Genomic DNA, 17,331 nt, shown 5'->3' with positions numbered 1-17,331 from the left:
GGTTTATCCAACTCTTTCTTATGTAAATTTTGTAGATTGAAAGTTGTTATATGATGGAAGCAAGGTGGAAGAAGTGGAAACCATTTTTGGAGCAATGAGGAGTTGATTCCTGAGTACTTGTGTGACACCCTCTACCCCGATATATATATTTATCTCGTCTCGCTTGTGATTAACTTCCCACAATGGTTCCCATCACAATACTTATCGTGCATTAACTCGTCGCCCTTAAAGGGTCTTATAGTTGTGTGATTGTACTATTCATAGCTCACAATTCAATGCACACAACATCTTAATGTTCATATATATTACAAGTCAATACATACTCAATTTATCATACACACTCGGTCTCAATCACAATGGTATAATCCCAAAGTAACATGTTATCACACCTTATGAATCATATATACTTTATCTATGAACTATGCAATACACATAACTACTCGATTATTTTCAAAATCATTTTAAGTCGTCGCGCCTCAAAGTAATTCAACTTGTCGGGTTGCCACAGTGGATATCATCATAATACTCATCGCGCAAAAACTCATCGCCCTTAAAGGGTCTTACAATTGTGTGATTGCACAGTTTATAACTCAATACACATATCTCAATACACATGTATTTCACCATTCATCACAGGTTCAATTTGTCACTTACTCACAATTTGAATCACAATTTCATAATCTCAATATAACAATTTATCATGCCAATCTCGCAAATCTTGTCCAAAGTACAAACAGTTTATACAAAAATGTTTCTCACAACATGGAGAGTAAAATCCCTCAAACAATTTCACACGATCATATCAAAATCAATGAATCAAAATCATAGGTCAAAAACACGAAAACACAAAGAGCACTCAATTTTATCAACCAATTCGCATCAGGATATCAATTGGTTTGTCAAACACAACAATATCGTATTTATAATCACAAAGGAAAAATCATAATTCAATAAAGATTCCAAAATAAATCCAGTTTAATCCTCTAAGGATCCCTACACATGTTCATTCTAACCCCAATTGCGATAAACTCATCTCTTACCTCTAAGCGGGCTCACGTATGTAGTCCGACAGTGATAGCGACATCTTTAACAGTTTCCCAAGATTCTCCAAGCTTTTCCTCTGATTGCTCTGCTAGGGTTTCCAAGCGATAGAGAGAAAGAAAAGGGATTAGAGCCTTCATTGTACTATCTGCATGCAATGAAAATTTCTCCCTCCACAAACATTATTTTACAAATTCCAATGGTGAGGACATATGACAATGGGTTGCGAGCATGGTGTTTAAATTTCACAATGATCTAACGGTTAACGAGTCTAGGATCATAATTTTACTGAGATAGGTTTGAGTGTATATGGGAAAAAGAAAGGGTTTTGGGAGAGGGAGAAGAGAAAACGAATTTGAGAGAAACAAAGAGTGTAGAGACATACGGTAGTATATCTATTTATAGTCAGGGTACTCTCAGTCTATTATTTATTCCATTTTTCTTTATTTATTTATTTTATCAAAAGAAACTCTATTTTATTCCCTATCAAATAAATAAATAAAATATTCTTTTATTTTCCTTCAAACCATTATTTTAATTAATAAAATTATTTCTCCTTATTTATTTCATTATAAAAATCTCATTATTTTTCTAAAACTCTATTTATTTTTAAATAAAACGTCTTTTAATTTATTTTACGAAAAATAGGGTGTCACAACTTGGAGTTTTAAAGTGCCCTGTTTCTTCGCCCAGGCGAGACTGGAGTCGCCCAGGCAAATGAAATCTGTGAAAACAAGGGTTCATCAAGTGGGTTTTCTCGCCTAGGCGAGAATGGCTCACCTATACGAATGTACTAGTTGTCTGAGACTCGCCTAGGTGAGAATCAGTAGCTGGGCGACTCAAGCTTTCTTCATCTTGAAGTCTTCAAGTCTATTTAAAAAGCTAAAAAAGATGAAAATTAGAGAAAAGATATTTTAATTTCAAGAGCTTCTAGAGAGAGAAACTGAGAAAAATGCGGGGAATCATTGGAAATCACTAGGAAGGATCATGGAGATGTTCTTCATTACTTCTTTTCTTGATCTTGATACGCCATCATGAGTGGCTAGTTCTCTCTATAGGATTTGATGTAATCTTCATACTCTAATGTATCTCTTTTGATATATATATATATATATATATATATATATATATGAATTTTTTCTATTTGTTGTTGGCACTACTTGAAAATGTAGATTTAACATCATCAGATTAACATCGGTTTTTGACAAAGCCGATGAGAACATAAACTCGGTGGCATAATTGTTAATAATGTGTATTCATTAACATCGGTTTTCAAGAACCGATGTTAACGTCAGTTCATTAACATCGGGTTTTCAAGAACCAATGTTAACGTCAATTCTTTAACATCGGTTTTTCAGAAAACCGATGTTAACGTATGATAAGTTAACATCGGTTTCTTCCAGAAAACCAATGTTAATGTTAACATCATTTGATTAACATTGGTTTTGTATTGAAAACCGATGTTGGACTTACATTTAAAAATATTAGAACGCGAGCCCTATTTTGCTCGCACTCTCTTCTTCTCCATCTAAGCTTCTTCTTTGCGATTGTATCTCTCTATCTTTGTAACCTTATTGAGACCGTGACACCTCACCACCGTACCTAGGTACTTTTCACGACTCTATCTTCTCTGAAACATATTGTATTGAATACCATGGGTGAGTTTGGCTCACCTCGCATGGATGAGTTTTTGCCAAGTGTCATGGCAGAGTGGCATGGCATGGCCTCAACTATGGTGGCCGCATGGCTGAGTTCTGATAATAACATTTAGTAGGTTAATGTGCTAGAGTTACTGTAGTAGTAGCAATGTTTAGGGAATTTTCACTTTTGTGCAATGACATGTTTAGGCTTTAGAGTTGTTGTAGTTGAACCAGGCTTATTTACTAGCCAGAGAGTCAAATAAAGCATTTTCTTTAAGGCCCATTCTTTGAAGCCCTACTGTATTAACTCCAATTGCCCTTAATCTCTTGTTGTCTTTCACATCTTCGCTGGTTGTTGGATTCTCTATTGTCCCTGCTGCACAACAAACATGTTTCAATTAATTCCTTTCACACAACTAGCACTTGTGACTAATTAATGTGTGAAATTTTGCTAACCCCAAATACCTTAGCTTTCAAATCCTTTTCTTCACCTTCAGAGCTTGAATTGTTTGTGTCCTTTATTTCTTCTTCTTTCTTCACATTGACATCCTCTGTACACATATAAAAGAAAATTAAAATTTTAAAAAATGGTTGTCTCATAAGTGATGAAGGAAGAAGTTATTACATGATCTTTGGTTTCATAAGTGATTGTCTCATGTTTGGACTTCCCACAACCCATGGTCTTGGACTGATTATGAACTCAGTCACAGAATAGAAATGTGGCAAGGCATGGAAGAGGATCACTTGCTTTAGCCGGTTAGAAGTGAGGTTGGATAGGGTAGTTTTCTTTATAGCATTGAAGTCGTTGTCCTTAGGAACAAAGATGGTAATTCCCTCTTCAGTGTTGTTGGCTTGGTTTTGGAAAGTGTCAATCACTTTAGTGGACTCAAGGTATCCAAGGAAGGTGTGAAATGGACCAACAACACTGAGTAACTCAGTGAGGTTCAGGAAGTCTAGTGTCGGGGCTAGTGCTGGAGTTGGGCTCAGAAAGGGATGACTAGCAATTTTTCCAAATGATGAACTAAAAAGTAGCATAATGTTGCTAACAATGAAAATCATAGAAAACTCCATATCTTTCTTGGCTACTAGTTTATCCTACCTTGGCTATTGGTTTTGTGAGAGCATAATTCTATCATCTTTCTGTCTCTGGTGCTATTCCTAGTGTGTAGGTGTGTAATTCTTTGCTTGAAACAGTGAGTGATACACGAGTGAATGTGTGAGGGAGTGAATTGCATCTCTTGCAATTGAGTGAGGAACAGTGTTTGTTCCAACAATTGGTATCTAGAGCATTGGTTTCGATAGAAGGGGCAAGAATCTCTAACAAGAAAAGAAAGAAAGGTTCTTAGAGGTGTTCTTGAAGGAGTTCTTTGATGGCTGCAATATCTGGCTCAATTCCTGCAAATCTACCAATTCTCACAGGAAAGAACTATGAAAATTGGAAGATTCAGATCAGGGTGGTGATGCGATTCCAAGGGGTTTGGGAGAAAGCAACAGATGAACAAAAGGCTGTAGATAGAGAAAAGGAAAAGAAAGATTGCAAGGCACTTTTCATTTTGCACCAAAGTGTAGATGCTGCTAACTTTGAAAAGATAGCAATGGCTCAAACCTCTAAAGAAGCATGGGACATTCTGGAGAAATCTCATGATGGAGCCACAAAAACCAAGAAGATCAAGCTGCAAACTCTGAGGAGACAATATGAACTACTACAAATGGAAAAGAGTGAATCAGTTACTGAGTACATCACAAAAGTACAGACAGTGGTGAATTTAATGAAGGGCTATGGAGAAAAGATAATTGTGCAATTAGTTGTAGAAAAGGTGCTTAGAACCATGCCACCCAAGTTCGACCATATTGTGGTAGCCATCGAGGAATCCAAAAATCTTGAAGAGCTTAGCCTAGAGGAATTGCAAGGATCTTTGGAATCTCATGAGCAGAGAATGAATGAAAGGATCAATGAGAAGAAAAGTGAACAAGCCTTGCAAGCACGGTCTAATCCAAAGAAGCATGGTGACAGATCGAAGAAAGAGAAAACTGAAGGGAAGAGCAATAAATGGAGGGGAAATCAGAATAGTGATAAGGACCACAAGAAAGGAGGGGGATCCAATTCCCAAAACTCTTCAAATAGAAAGAAGTTCGACAAAAGAAGTATTCAATGCTTTAACTGTCAAAAGTTTAGGCACTTTGCTGATGAGTGTTACAGCAAACCCAATAACAAAAGAGAACCTAAAGGCGATGATGCAAAATTGGCTCAGGAAGAAGATGATGACACTGAACAGGTACTGCTAATGGTAACTACTCAAATTGAAGGGGCAAGTGATAATTGTTGGTACCTAGACACAGGTTGCTCAACTCATATGACAAGAAGAAGAGAGTGGTTTCTCAACCTTGATCAATCTGTGAAGAGCCAAGTCAAATTTGCTGATGATAAAACTTTGAGTGCTGAAGGAATTGGGAAGGTCCTTATCAAAACAAAGGATGGAGGTTAGTCTTGCATCACTAATGTACTCTTTGTACCAGGTATGAAAAGTAATCTCCTCAACTTAGGTCAATTACTAGAAAAGGGCTTTATGACTAATCTTGAAAACAAGATGTTCAGAGTGTTCGACAGAAATCACAAGCTCATTTTGAAGTCCCCTCTTTCAAAAAATAGAACATTTAAAATTGAGATTGATGTGATAGAACATAAGTGTTTTGCCACTACAATAAACAGTGAAGAGTGGTTATGGCATTACAGATTTGGCCATTTAAATTTTAGAAATTTGATTTAGCTAAACTCAAGAGAGATGGTGCTGGGTTTGCCTCAGATCAAGCCTCCTAGTGAAGTATGTGATGACTGTTTACAGTGTGAGCAATCAAGAAGCACTTTCAAACAAAATGTACCATCAGGGCAAAGGAGAAACTTGAAGTGATGATGTGTGTGGCCCTATGCAAACTAAATCTCTTGGTGGAAACAGATACTTCATATCCTTTATTGATGAATTGACTAGGAAAGTATGGGTTTATCTAATGAGAAGGAAGAGTGATGTCTTTGAAATCTTTGAGAAGTTCAAAAATATGGAAGAAAAGGAAAGTGGCTCATTGATCAAGATATTGAGAACAGATGGTGGTGGTGAATATGTTTCTGCAGAATTTCAAGAATTTTGTGATCAGGAAGGCATAATTCATGAAGTGACTCCACCTTACACACATCAACATAATGGAGCTGTAGAAAGAAAAAACAGAACCATAATGAATATGGTAAGGATCATGTTGAAAGGCAAGAGTCTGCCCAAGTACTTGTGGGGAAAGGCAGTGTCTACAGCTGTCTTCATCTTGAATAGGAGCCCTTCAAAGAGATTGGAAGGAATAACACCTGAAGAAGCTTGGAGTGGTGCTAAACCAAATGTGAGCCATTTCAGAATCTTTGGATCACTTTGTTTTAGGCATATCCCATATTAGTTAAGAAGGAAGCTAGATGATAAAGGTGAACAAATGATCTTACTCAGATATCACTCAACTGGAGGCTATAAGCTGTTTGATCCAAAGAGTAAGCAGATAATAATCAGTAGGGATGTGGTATTTAATGAATCTAGAAGCTGGGACTGGGAGCAGAATACTGAAATGAAGGGACCTTCAATAATGATAAGGTCAGAAGAGGAAGAAACAAGTGAAGGGAATGGTAAAACCACTCAAAGAGAAGTGACACCCTAGAGAAATGCACCCAAACCAGCTAGATTTCAAGGTTTTGAGATGTTGTCTGATGTTGATGTAAGTGCAGATGGGAATCTTGTACATTTTGCTCTATTTTCTGAAGCAGAACCAATAAACTTTGAAGATGCTATGACTGATCAGAGGTGGGTTGAAGCTATGACAAAAGAGCTTAAATCTATTGAGAAAAATCAAGTGTGGGAGTTGGTATCTCAACCAAAATCGAAGAAGCCCATTGATGTGAAGTGGATCTATAAGATTAAGACAAATCCAGAAGGCAAGGTGGTCAAGTATAAAGCTAGACTTGTGGCTAGAGGATTTTTACAGAAAGCTAGGATTGACTGCAGAGATGTGTTTGCACCAGTTGCTAGAATTGATACTATTAGAACAATAGTGGCAATTGCTAGCCTAAAGAATTGGACAATGCACCAACTAGATGTGAAGTGTGCTTTCTTAAATGGTCCTCATGATGAGGAGTTCTATGTGACTCAACCACCTGGATTCTCTATAGCTGGCCAAGAGTCAAAGGTTCTCAGGTTGAGAAAAGCTCTTTATGGACTTAAGCAAACCCCAAGAGCTTGGAACAAGAAAATTGACGGTTTTATGATGAAGATCGGCTTTGACAAGTGTAGTTGTGAGTTTGGAGTCTATGTAAGATCCAAATCAGTAGGTAATATCATTATTGTATGCCTCTATGTGGATGATTTGTTGATCACTGGTGGTAATGAAGGTGAAATAGCAAAACTGAAAAGGGAATTGATGAGTGAGTTTGAAATGACTGATATGGGGGTCCTATCCTACTTCCTTGGACTTGAATTCAAGAAGACTGAGAGTGGTATATTGATGCACCAGAGCAAGTATGCAACAGAAATATTGAAGAGATTCAACATGGTTGAATGTAATTCGGCTGCAACACCAACTGAGGCAGGTCTAGTACTTGAAAGGGAGGGCAAGGAAGACAAAGTCGATGAAACTAAGTTCAAACAGATTGTTGGTTCTCTCAGGTACTTGTGTCATTCAAGACCTGATTTGGAATTTGTTGTTGGACTGGTAAGTAGATATACGAAAAGACCCAGAATTCCTCATCTCCTAGCTGCTAAGAGGATTCTAAGGTTCATAAAAGGGACCATTAATACTGGAATTCTATTTCCAAATAAAGACAACAGCAACTTAGAGGAATTAGTGGGATATACTGATGCGGACTGGGGAGGAGACAGAGATGACCGAAAGAGTACTACAGGTTACATATTCATGTATGGTGCAACACCAATATCGTGGAGTTCTAAGAAGCAATCCATAGTGGCTTTATCAACATGTGAAGCTGAGTATGTTGCAGCTGCAATGAGTGCTTGCCAAGCTGTCTGGTTGGACACATTATTACAAGAATTAAAAATCAAGGAGAGTGATGGAGTGAAGCTTTTTGTGGATAATAAGTCAGCTATAAGCTTGTCAAAGAATCCAACCTCTCATGGTAGAAGCAAACACATAGAAACAAGGTTTCACTATCTTAGGATTCAAGTGAACAAAGAGAAATTGAAACTGGAGTAATGTTGCACATTTGATCAACTTGCTGATATTTTAACCAAACCCCTCAAAGGGGAGAGGTTTAAAATGTTAAGGGACAGAATTGGCTTGATGAACCTAGGATATCAGAATTAAGGGACGGTGCGAGAGTTTAACTCTATCATTTTTTTTTCTCTAGTGCTATTCCTAGATTGTAGTTGTGCAATTCTTTGCTTGAAACAATGAGTGATACACGAGTGAATGTGTGAGGGAGTGAATTGCATCTCTTGCAATTCAGTGAGGAACGGTGTGTGTTCCAACAGGTTTATCCAACCTTGCTATATCAGCACTCTCCAAATTCCTATTTGAAAAGAGCTCCACAGTGGTTAGATGTTATCATAACAAAACCAATGAAAAATGAATAAGGTAGAGCTGTTAAAAAATTTCCAAGTTCCTATGCCAACCATTATTTTTGCCTATGTAAATAGGAAATTCATCTCTTTCATTACTCGAAGTTCCATTCAGCACAAACATAAGGACCAATTCTGAGGTTAACATAGAGGCCTGCTTGCTACACTAGCTTTATGAACCTCACCAGATCATAGTTTCCTCCAAAATAATAATACAGTAACCTAGAGAAACAAGAATATTATTATTAATCATTTTCAACAGCTAAACTCATATTTTCCACACAAAAAAATAGCTAAACTTGTTAAAAAAGATAATAACAACAAAAAAAATCTAAATTTGTTTAAAAAAAGATAATAACAACAACAAAAAATGCATTTTTTTCAAACACTGCAAGCAAACATTGTTCATTACTTTGCCAGGTGAAGGTTCATGTTCATTCCAGAAAACATAAGTTTGAATGACATCCAAACCTCCTTCCTTTGCCTTTTGAATAAGATCTAGCCACATCTAAAAAAGGGAAGAAACTTTAAGGTGTCCATTTGATAAGAAAAGGCCAAAATGGAAAGAACCCTGAAATATAGTTGAGTGAAATACCTAAGGGGCACTTCTGGGGTAGTGAATGGAGCTAGAAAGAACTATCCTTCTCTGTCCATTGATGAGGATAGGCTTATGGTCATAGGACACAAAAGCTTAAGCTTGACCAAGCAGTGAACATGTGAACACCACCAAGAATAGTGGCACATTCCACACTTTGAGCTTGTTGAAGCTCATGACAACAACAAACAATGAATAATAATTATTAATAATTAGTCGAGGTGTCAAAATTGATTAAGTTGATGGAGCAACCCAAATAATTTATTATATCCATTTCATGGTAAATATATTATTTTTGAGATGTCCATTTGAGGAGGTGATTATAAAGTGCAGTGATCATGATAAAGGAATTGGATTAAAATGTAAGTGATTGCCATTGTTTTGAAATGTATATACTTCTAGTTCTAACAAATACCTTAAGCCTAGATTAAGTGGCTCATCAAGCTGATAGAAAACACGTGTGTTATCATGTTGAGTCTATGTTTGTAAAAACAATTTAAGTCTGTCTTAACAAAAAAAATGCAAGTTCAATTGTTTAGTTATTAAAAATTAGGAGATTTTAATTGAAATGTTGGATACGTGGAGGTAAAAGAACAATTTGTTTCATTAAACTCCAGAATAGCATTATGGAAATCAAGTACTTGTTAATAAGTTAACAAGAAGTGAAATGAGAAACAGAAGTGAAACCACTGTAGTGACAGTGAAATCATATATTCAACCTGGCGGAAGCTGAGCCTGTCTTGTCTAAGTTTCAAGGCACAAGATATCAACTATTGCCACAATGAAATTACACATTCAAGCACTTGAAGAGCATGCGAATGCAGCAATAGTTCAAAAGCATAATATATTAATAATGTGTTTGCTCAAATATTAGTTGAAGAGCATTGCTTGGTATGTGAAACTTACAGCTGATTTTTGCTAAAGATGCCACCCATGCAAGAACTATCTCGCATTGAGATAACAATTAGCATCATTTCTTCATTTTGGTTAGATCGCGTATTGGCCACATCTATAGTTGTTAACTCTACACCTAAAACAGTTAGTCTTTAACATTGGTACTGATGGTATCATTTAGGAACAAAATGTTTCTTTATTTGTTAAGCTAGACATATTTTGTTAAGTATTGTGGCAATCATTTGGGAACTTCGCCTTATTTTTCAAGAAACTTAAATGTGACGGGTGTTGCCATGTTGCTTTTTTGGCAACTAGAGGAGCAAGAAAAATATTAAGGAACAACTATAAGGAAAATAAACTAATTACCACTATAACATGTCAATGATAGTCAAGGTTTGCATGACTTTGATCTTTTAATGTTTTCATTTGCAAAAATTGTTTTTAGCTATTTTTTAGCTATCACCATGATCAAGTTTCTGATTTAACTATTTTTTAGTTTTTTTTTAGCTATGAGCATGACCAAGTTGATATATCCAAGTTTCTCAAATATTTGACTTACCATTCAAATATTTAATTTGTAGGCACTATTTGTGTTTTTGTTTGCATTGTCATCACGACATTTGTTATTCAACATTATACTGATCATCATCACAGGCATGAAAGTTTTTCATCAACTTTTGATGCTAATTTTTGTTAGGAACACTTTTGTACATTGTTGTCTATGATTAATGACCAGTGCTTTATATACAAGTTTTGGTCATCATGAGTTAACCTTAGATTTCCGTTTGAGATTAAATAGAATGATTCTTGCAGATAGTTTGCATTAATCATTGTATGTAATCATGAATTGTCCGTTTGGACAGTTTGAGAAGAGTCATATTTTTATGGTAGATTCATGCGTTAAGATTAAGATTATTTTGTTGAATTTGATGAAATTTTGGTCCAATGCATTTCTAGTTGTTCTTTGAGTGCATACTTGATTGTTGGGGAATTAATGTCACCGCTTTCATGTCGTGTACATAGAGATCAATGCGAAATTTTATCGAAATTTTGTCAAATTTAACAAAAGAGACTTAACCTTGACATATGAATCTACCATAAAATATGTCTTCCTAAATGGGATAGGGCCACACCCTTAATGAAAAAGTGAGATTTTCATGCATCGGATAACTTTGTGAGTATCATGGAGTTATTAATTAGATGAATCGAATCTGGAAGAATGAAAGTCGCATGAGCCCTGTGTATGAGGAAGGCATGGAAAAGTTCTTGCAATTTGCTTCTGAAAGAAGTCAACCGGATAAGGACGGAAATTTTTTTTGTCCTTGTATAAATTGTTTGAACGGGAGACGGCAACTACTCGACGACATATGGGAGCATATTTTGTGTGATGGGATTAAGAAGAATTATACAACGTGGATATGACATGGTGAATTGTCAGACATGCAGAGTGGGTCCCAATCGGAACCATTTGATGTAGAAATGGGAGATCGCTTAGAGGATATGATTCGTGACCTTGGACAAGAGTTTTTTCAGCAAGCACATGCCCCTATGTATGATACATTGCAAACTGATTCAAAGAAGAATTTGTATCCAAGGTGCAACAATTCGTTGACGTTGTTGTCAGCGGTATTAAGTCTAGTTAATGTCAAGGCCAGATATGGGTGGAGTGACAAAAGCTTTAGTACACTGCTTCAAGTAGTGCATGATATGCTTCCAAACGGAAATACATTGTCAAAAAGTTACTATCAGGCCAAGAAGTTATTGTGTCTGATGGGTATGGAGTATCAGAAGATTCATGTTTTCCCCAATGATTACATACTGTATAGACATGAGTTTGAAGAAATACACAAATGCCCTAGGTGTGGGGTATCATGGTACAAAGTGAAGGATGATGACGAGTGTAGTAGTGACGAAAACAGTGGCAAGGGCCCCCCAGCAAAGGTGTTGTGGTATCTTCCGATCATTCCAAGGTTTAAGCGATTGTTTGCTAATGGAGACGATGCAAAAGACCTTACATGGCATGCAAATGGGAGAAATTGCGATGGAATGCTTCGTCATCCGGTTGATTCCTCCCAGTGGAATAAGATTAATCGTTTGTATCCAAATTTCAGAAAAGAGGCAAAAAATCTTAGGCTTGGACTTGCCACTGATGGAAGAAATCCATATGGCAGTTTAAGCACTCAACACAATTCATGGTCAGTTTTGCTAGTAATTTACAATTTGCCTCCTTGGTTGTGCATGAAGCGAAAATACATGATGTTGTCTATGATGTTATCGGGCCCAAGAGAGCCAGGAAATGATATTGATGTCTATCTTAGCCCATTGATTGAGGACTTAACAAAGTTATGGGACGAAGGGGTTTCAGTGTTTGATGGGTTTCAAAATTAGACTTTTGGTTTGCGTGCAATGCTTTTTGTACCATTAATGACTTTCCAGCATATAGGAATTTGAGTGGGTACAGTGTTAAGGGCCATCGTGCCCGCCCCATCTATGAAGAAGACACAAGCTACATACAACTGAAACATGGTAGAAAAACAGTATACACTAGGCATCGATGTTTTCTGAAACCTTATCACCTTTACCGGCAATTGAAAAAAACATTTAATGGAAGTCAAGAGCATGAAATTGTGCCGATACCGTTAACTGGTCACCAAGTCTTTCAACGGGTTCAACACTTGAATACTATATTCGGAAAGACCCAAAAGAAGGATAAAACTAAGAGTTGCATATGGAAGAAAAGGTCTATTTTGTTTGATCTTCCCTGCTGGTCCGATCTAGATGTTAGACATTGTATTGATGTTATGCATGTAGAAAAAAATGTTTGTGATAGTGTCATTGGGACATTCAAGGCAAGACAAAAAATGGTTTGAATACTCATCAAGATCTAGCTGAGATGGGTATATGTGCCCAGTTACACCCAAGGTCTGATGGTAATAAAATATACTTGCATCTAACTTGTCATACTTTGTTCAGAAAGGAGAAGATAAGTTTTTGTCAGTGTCTGCACCATGTAAAAGTCCCACAAGGATACTCTTCAAATATTAAAAGCCTTGTGCAGTTGAAAGATCTTAAGTTGGTAGGCTTAAAGTCTCACGATTGAAAATCTTGATGCAACAATTGTTAACCGTGGCCATACGAGACATTTTGCCTAACAGAGTGAAGCTTGCCATTAGTCGACTGTACTTACTCTTCAATGCCATATGTAGCAAAGTCCTTGATCCTGTCAAGTTAGATGAGTTGGAAAACGAGGCTGTCATTATATTGTGTCAGTTGGAGATGTATTTTCCTCCTGCTTTCTTCGACATCATGGTTCACTTAATTGTACATCTGGTCAGAGAAATCAAATATTGTGATCTAGTTTAATTGCGGTGGATGTGCCCGATTGAGCGATACATGAAGATCTTAAAAGGGTATACCTAGAATCTAAACCTTTGCTCTCAATAACTCTCAATAATCTTTAATTTTTACAGGATGTATGAAAGAAGGCACAGGCCATCCAGAAACAAAACAGTGCCCTTCACGTGTTGTCTCGTGGGGGTTATGAATTTTTAGAAAACAAGTTGATGGAGGAGAAGAAAAAGAAACAACTGGAGGAAGCTGCTAAATCTAGAAGCACTGACACCGTCATCAATCATCCATCTCCCATCAGACGACACGTGAAGTGGAAGATGGCCCGCACCAAGAAAACTAGGCAAATGACTTCTGAGGCAGCTAAGGAAATTGCTGACAAGATTGTAAGTCACTTTCAATTGTGAATTGCAATTATTTATGTTTATTATTTGATTGAGTAAACGAATAAATGTGTTTGTTACAAGATTCCTTGGAGGAGCAGGCCTCACAGGGTTACTTTGTCGCCCATGGACATCAGGATGTACTGACTGCTACAATTGGGCGACCAGAACACCCTGGTCGTGTGCGTGCGGCTGGAGCCGATGTCACGATCAAACAATACTTTGGATCAGCTCCAAGGACCTCCCGCATGTCTTCGTCCATGGCTCCCGAAGAGCTAGAGCAACTGACATAAAAAAACAGGGACCAACTGGAGGAGTCGATCACAGAAAAAGTGACTCGACAACTAATGTTATCCTTTAGACAGATGCAGTCCTAGTTTTAATCACTGATGCAATCATAGGGACTCGCACTGCCTCCAATGCCTGAGGTTGGTCCTTCAACTGCTCGTGTCAGCACAAAGAAGAATTGTGTTGATCCCTCAGGGAATGATCCAAACACGGGTGACACAGAGAAATACAGGTTGTACGTCGAAGATAATCCTCCCTACCTAGTTTCCCTAGGAAGACTTTATGAGGGATCCACAACAGTTCACAACATCCCTTTGTGCCATGTTCAAGTCAAGGTTGGTGTTGAGGAAGTTAGAGATGCAGATGCTCATATTCCTATACCCACTTGTGGAAGCAAAGCTTCCAAGCTTATTTTGATGATGCCAAAGACTCAAGTCAAGAATCAAGATTTAAGCAAGTTTCAAAAATCAAAGAGTCATTCAATCAAGAATCAAGATTCAAGTGAAGATTCAAGAGAAGACTCAAGATATGCAAGAACTTCAAGAAAAGCATCAAGATAAGTATAAAAATATTTTTTCAAAGAAAAGATTGAATAGCACAATTTGTCCAAAAGAATTTTTCAAAGAAAAATCTTTTACCAGAGTTTTTACTCTCTGGTAATTGATTACCATAAGGCAGTAATCGATTACCAGAAGCCCAAACAGTTTTATAACTGTTTTACAAAGTAGTAATTGATTATCATGTTCATGTAATCGATTACCAATGTTTTTGAACGTTTTCAAATTTCAAGAGTCACAACTTGTGATAAAACATTTCCAAACTTGTGTAATCGATTACACAACATTTGTAATCGATTACTAGTGTTTCTAAACGTTGGTTTTTAAAATCTAAACATGAAGAGTCACATCTGTTGATGTGTAATCGATTACACTATAATGGTAATCGATTACCAGTGACTGGTTTTGAAAAATAAATTTCTAAGAGTCACGATTTTTAAAGTGACTAGTTTTTGAAGAATTTGCCAAGAGTCACAACTTTTGAATTGACTAGTTTTCAAGAAAGTCAGAACTTTTAAGTGACTAGTTTTCAAGAGAGTCACAACTTTTAAAAGTGACTAATTTTAAAGAAATTTCCAAAAGTCACAACTTTTAACATGGTTTCTTCAAGAGCCATCAAATGGCTATAAATATGTGACCATGACACGAATTTCATAAGTTACTGATTGCTGAATCATTCTCAACATCTTTCTAAAAGTTTTTGTTCAATACTTGTTTTGTCAAGAAAATTTCATTGGGCAAAAACTTGTGCTATTCTATTTTCCTCTCCTCCTTCATTCTTACAAAAAGTTTTTCAAGAGACAGACTTTTGGTGACTGTTTTCAAGAGAAGGTCTCCTTGGTTAAACACTGGACTCAAAAGACTAACCGCCTTTGGGTTCATTGCAAGAAGTAGGATTTGCTTCTTGGTTAAACACTGGACTCAAAAGACTAACTGTGTTTGGGTTCATTGCAAGAAGCGGATTTGCTTCTTGGTTGATCATTGAACTCAAAAGACTAACCGTTTTTGGGTTCATTGCAAGAAGTGGGTACAACTTCATGGTTGTTATCATTGGACTCAAAAGACTAACCGCTTTTGGGTTCATTGCAAGAAGTGGGCATAACTTCTTGGTTGTAATCACTGAACACAAAGGAGGGGATTCCTTTGTGGTTCATTGCTTGTAAAGGATTTTACAAGGATAATGGAAATCTCAAGCGGGTTGTGGCCGAATCAGGATAAATCCGGTTTTGCATTCTCTCTTCCCTTATCTTTTTTACTTTCTGTTATCTTTACATTTCCGCAAGTTATTTTCCTTCATTTATTATTTCAGTAACTTGTTAACATAGAAATAATTGAATCTAGGGAATAATTAAATCCAAGGCTCTGCTAGATGGATTGTTGTTAACGCAAGTCATTCAAACAATTCTTCTAGTTATATTTTAATACTGTGTAGACTCATTTGTACTTAACATTGAATATTTAAATTTCATAATGTATTTAGTGTAATAGACAAAAAGGAAGCATTGAGTGTGGGTATTATATCATGCATTGAATGTCAACTATAATCTTAGGAAGTTTCAAGAATAATTGGGAAACAATAATTATTTAATTCAAACATATTTCATTTTTTTTATAATTGGTATTATATATTATTAACGTATGTTTTATTATATCATGCAGTATTTTAATGATACTAGACCATTGGAACCAAAGAGATTAAAGGCACTTCGTGTAGAAGCAAAGCTTCATGGTGAATCAAAGGTGATTCAAAGGTGTTTTGATGATAACAATGATGATGACAAAGGTGATGACAAAAAGATCAAAGATCAATCAAAGATCAACTCAAGTGAATCATAGAATCAATCAAAGAACAAATCAAGTGAATCAAGAACAATTCAAGAGTTCAAGATAAGAATCAAGAAGAAAGTTTAGAGTCAAGAATCAAGTTTCAAGATTCAAGTTCCAAGAATCATGATCAAGATTCAAGACTAAAGATTCAAGAATCAAGAGAAGACTCAATCAAGATAAGACTCAATCAAGATAAGTATTAAAAAGTTTTTCAAAAACTAAGTAGCACATGAATTTTTCTCAAAAACCTTTTACCAAAGAGTTTTTACTCTCTGGTAATCGATTACCAGTAGCAAAATTGTTTTGAAAAAGTTTTCAAATTGAATTTACAACGTTCCAATTAATTTCAAAATGTTGTAATTGATTACAATGTTTTGGTAATCGATTACCAGTGCCTTTGAACGTTGAAATTCAAATTCAAATGTGAAGAGTCACATCCTTTCACATAAAAGCTTTGTGTAATCGATTACACTTATTTGGTAATCGATTACCAGTGACTGTTTCTGAATAAATCAAAAGATGTTACTCTTCAAAAAGGTTTTGACTTTTTCAAATTGGTTTTAAGTTTTTCTAAAAGTTATAACTCTTCTAAATGGTCTTCTTGACTAGACATGAAGAGTCTATAAAAGCAAGGCTTTGTTTTGCATTTCAAACTCAATTCATTATTTCAATCTAATACACTTTTTACACTTATTTCATACAATCCTTTACATGCCTTGAATCTCTTTGAACTTCTTCTTCTTCCTTTTGCCAAAAGCTTTCCAAAGTTTTCTGGTTTTTCTAAACCTTGAAAACTTGTGTTATTCATCTTTTTCATTCCCTTCTCCCTTTGCCAAAAAGAATTCGCCAAGGACTAACCGCTTGAATTATTTTTGTGTCTATCTTCTCCCTTTTCAAAAAGAACAAAGGACTAACCGCATGAATTCTTTTGTGTCTCCCTTCTCCCTTGTCAAAGAATTCAAAACGACACAGTCTGAGAATTCTTTTGATTCTTCCCTTTCCCTAATACAAAAGTGTTCAAATGACTAACCGCCTGAGAATTCTTTTGTATCCCCATTCACAAAGTATCAAAGGTTTAACCGCTTGAGATCTTTGTCTTAACACATTGGAGGGTACATCCTTTGTGGTACAAGTAGAGGGTACATCTACTTGGGTTTG

The 17,331-nt window shown here is 36.2% G+C and overlaps 1 protein-coding gene across 1 annotated transcript; it reads right to left on the bottom strand.

Annotated features, from left to right (window-relative positions):
• Positions 1-2,917: 2,917 nt before the first annotated feature.
• LOC100793402 (fasciclin-like arabinogalactan protein 7) lies at positions 2,918-3,752 on the bottom strand. The gene is made up of 3 exons (XM_003523866.1): positions 3,347-3,752; positions 3,173-3,232; positions 2,918-3,057 (listed from the first exon to the last, which is right to left on the bottom strand). Exons 1-3 carry the CDS (start codon positions 3,750-3,752, stop codon positions 2,918-2,920), a joined length of 606 nt encoding a protein of 201 aa, XP_003523914.1.
• Positions 3,753-17,331: the final 13,579 nt, after the last annotated feature.

This window comes from Glycine max, chromosome 4 (genome assembly GCF_000004515.6).
Source record: "Glycine max cultivar Williams 82 chromosome 4, Glycine_max_v4.0, whole genome shotgun sequence".
Classification (NCBI taxonomy): Eukaryota; Viridiplantae; Streptophyta; class Magnoliopsida; order Fabales; family Fabaceae; genus Glycine; species Glycine max.
Note: the sequence above shows the minus strand (reverse complement) of the source record. Positions and strands in the feature narration are given on the sequence as shown.

What these genes read in the sequence shown, in the direction of transcription:
- LOC100793402 (XM_003523866.1), bottom strand. Translation starts at nt 3,752, where the DNA reads ATGGAGTTTTCTATGATTTTCATTGTTAGCAACATTATGCTACTTTTT. An exon ending in AAGACCATGGGTTGTGGGAA is followed by an intron (nt 3,233 to 3,346) that starts GTCCAAACATGA and finishes ATATGTGTACAG; the next exon opens with AGGATGTCAATGTGAAGAAA. An exon ending in AAACAATTCAAGCTCTGAAG is followed by an intron (nt 3,058 to 3,172) that starts GTGAAGAAAAGG and finishes TTTGTTGTGCAG; the next exon opens with CAGGGACAATAGAGAATCCA.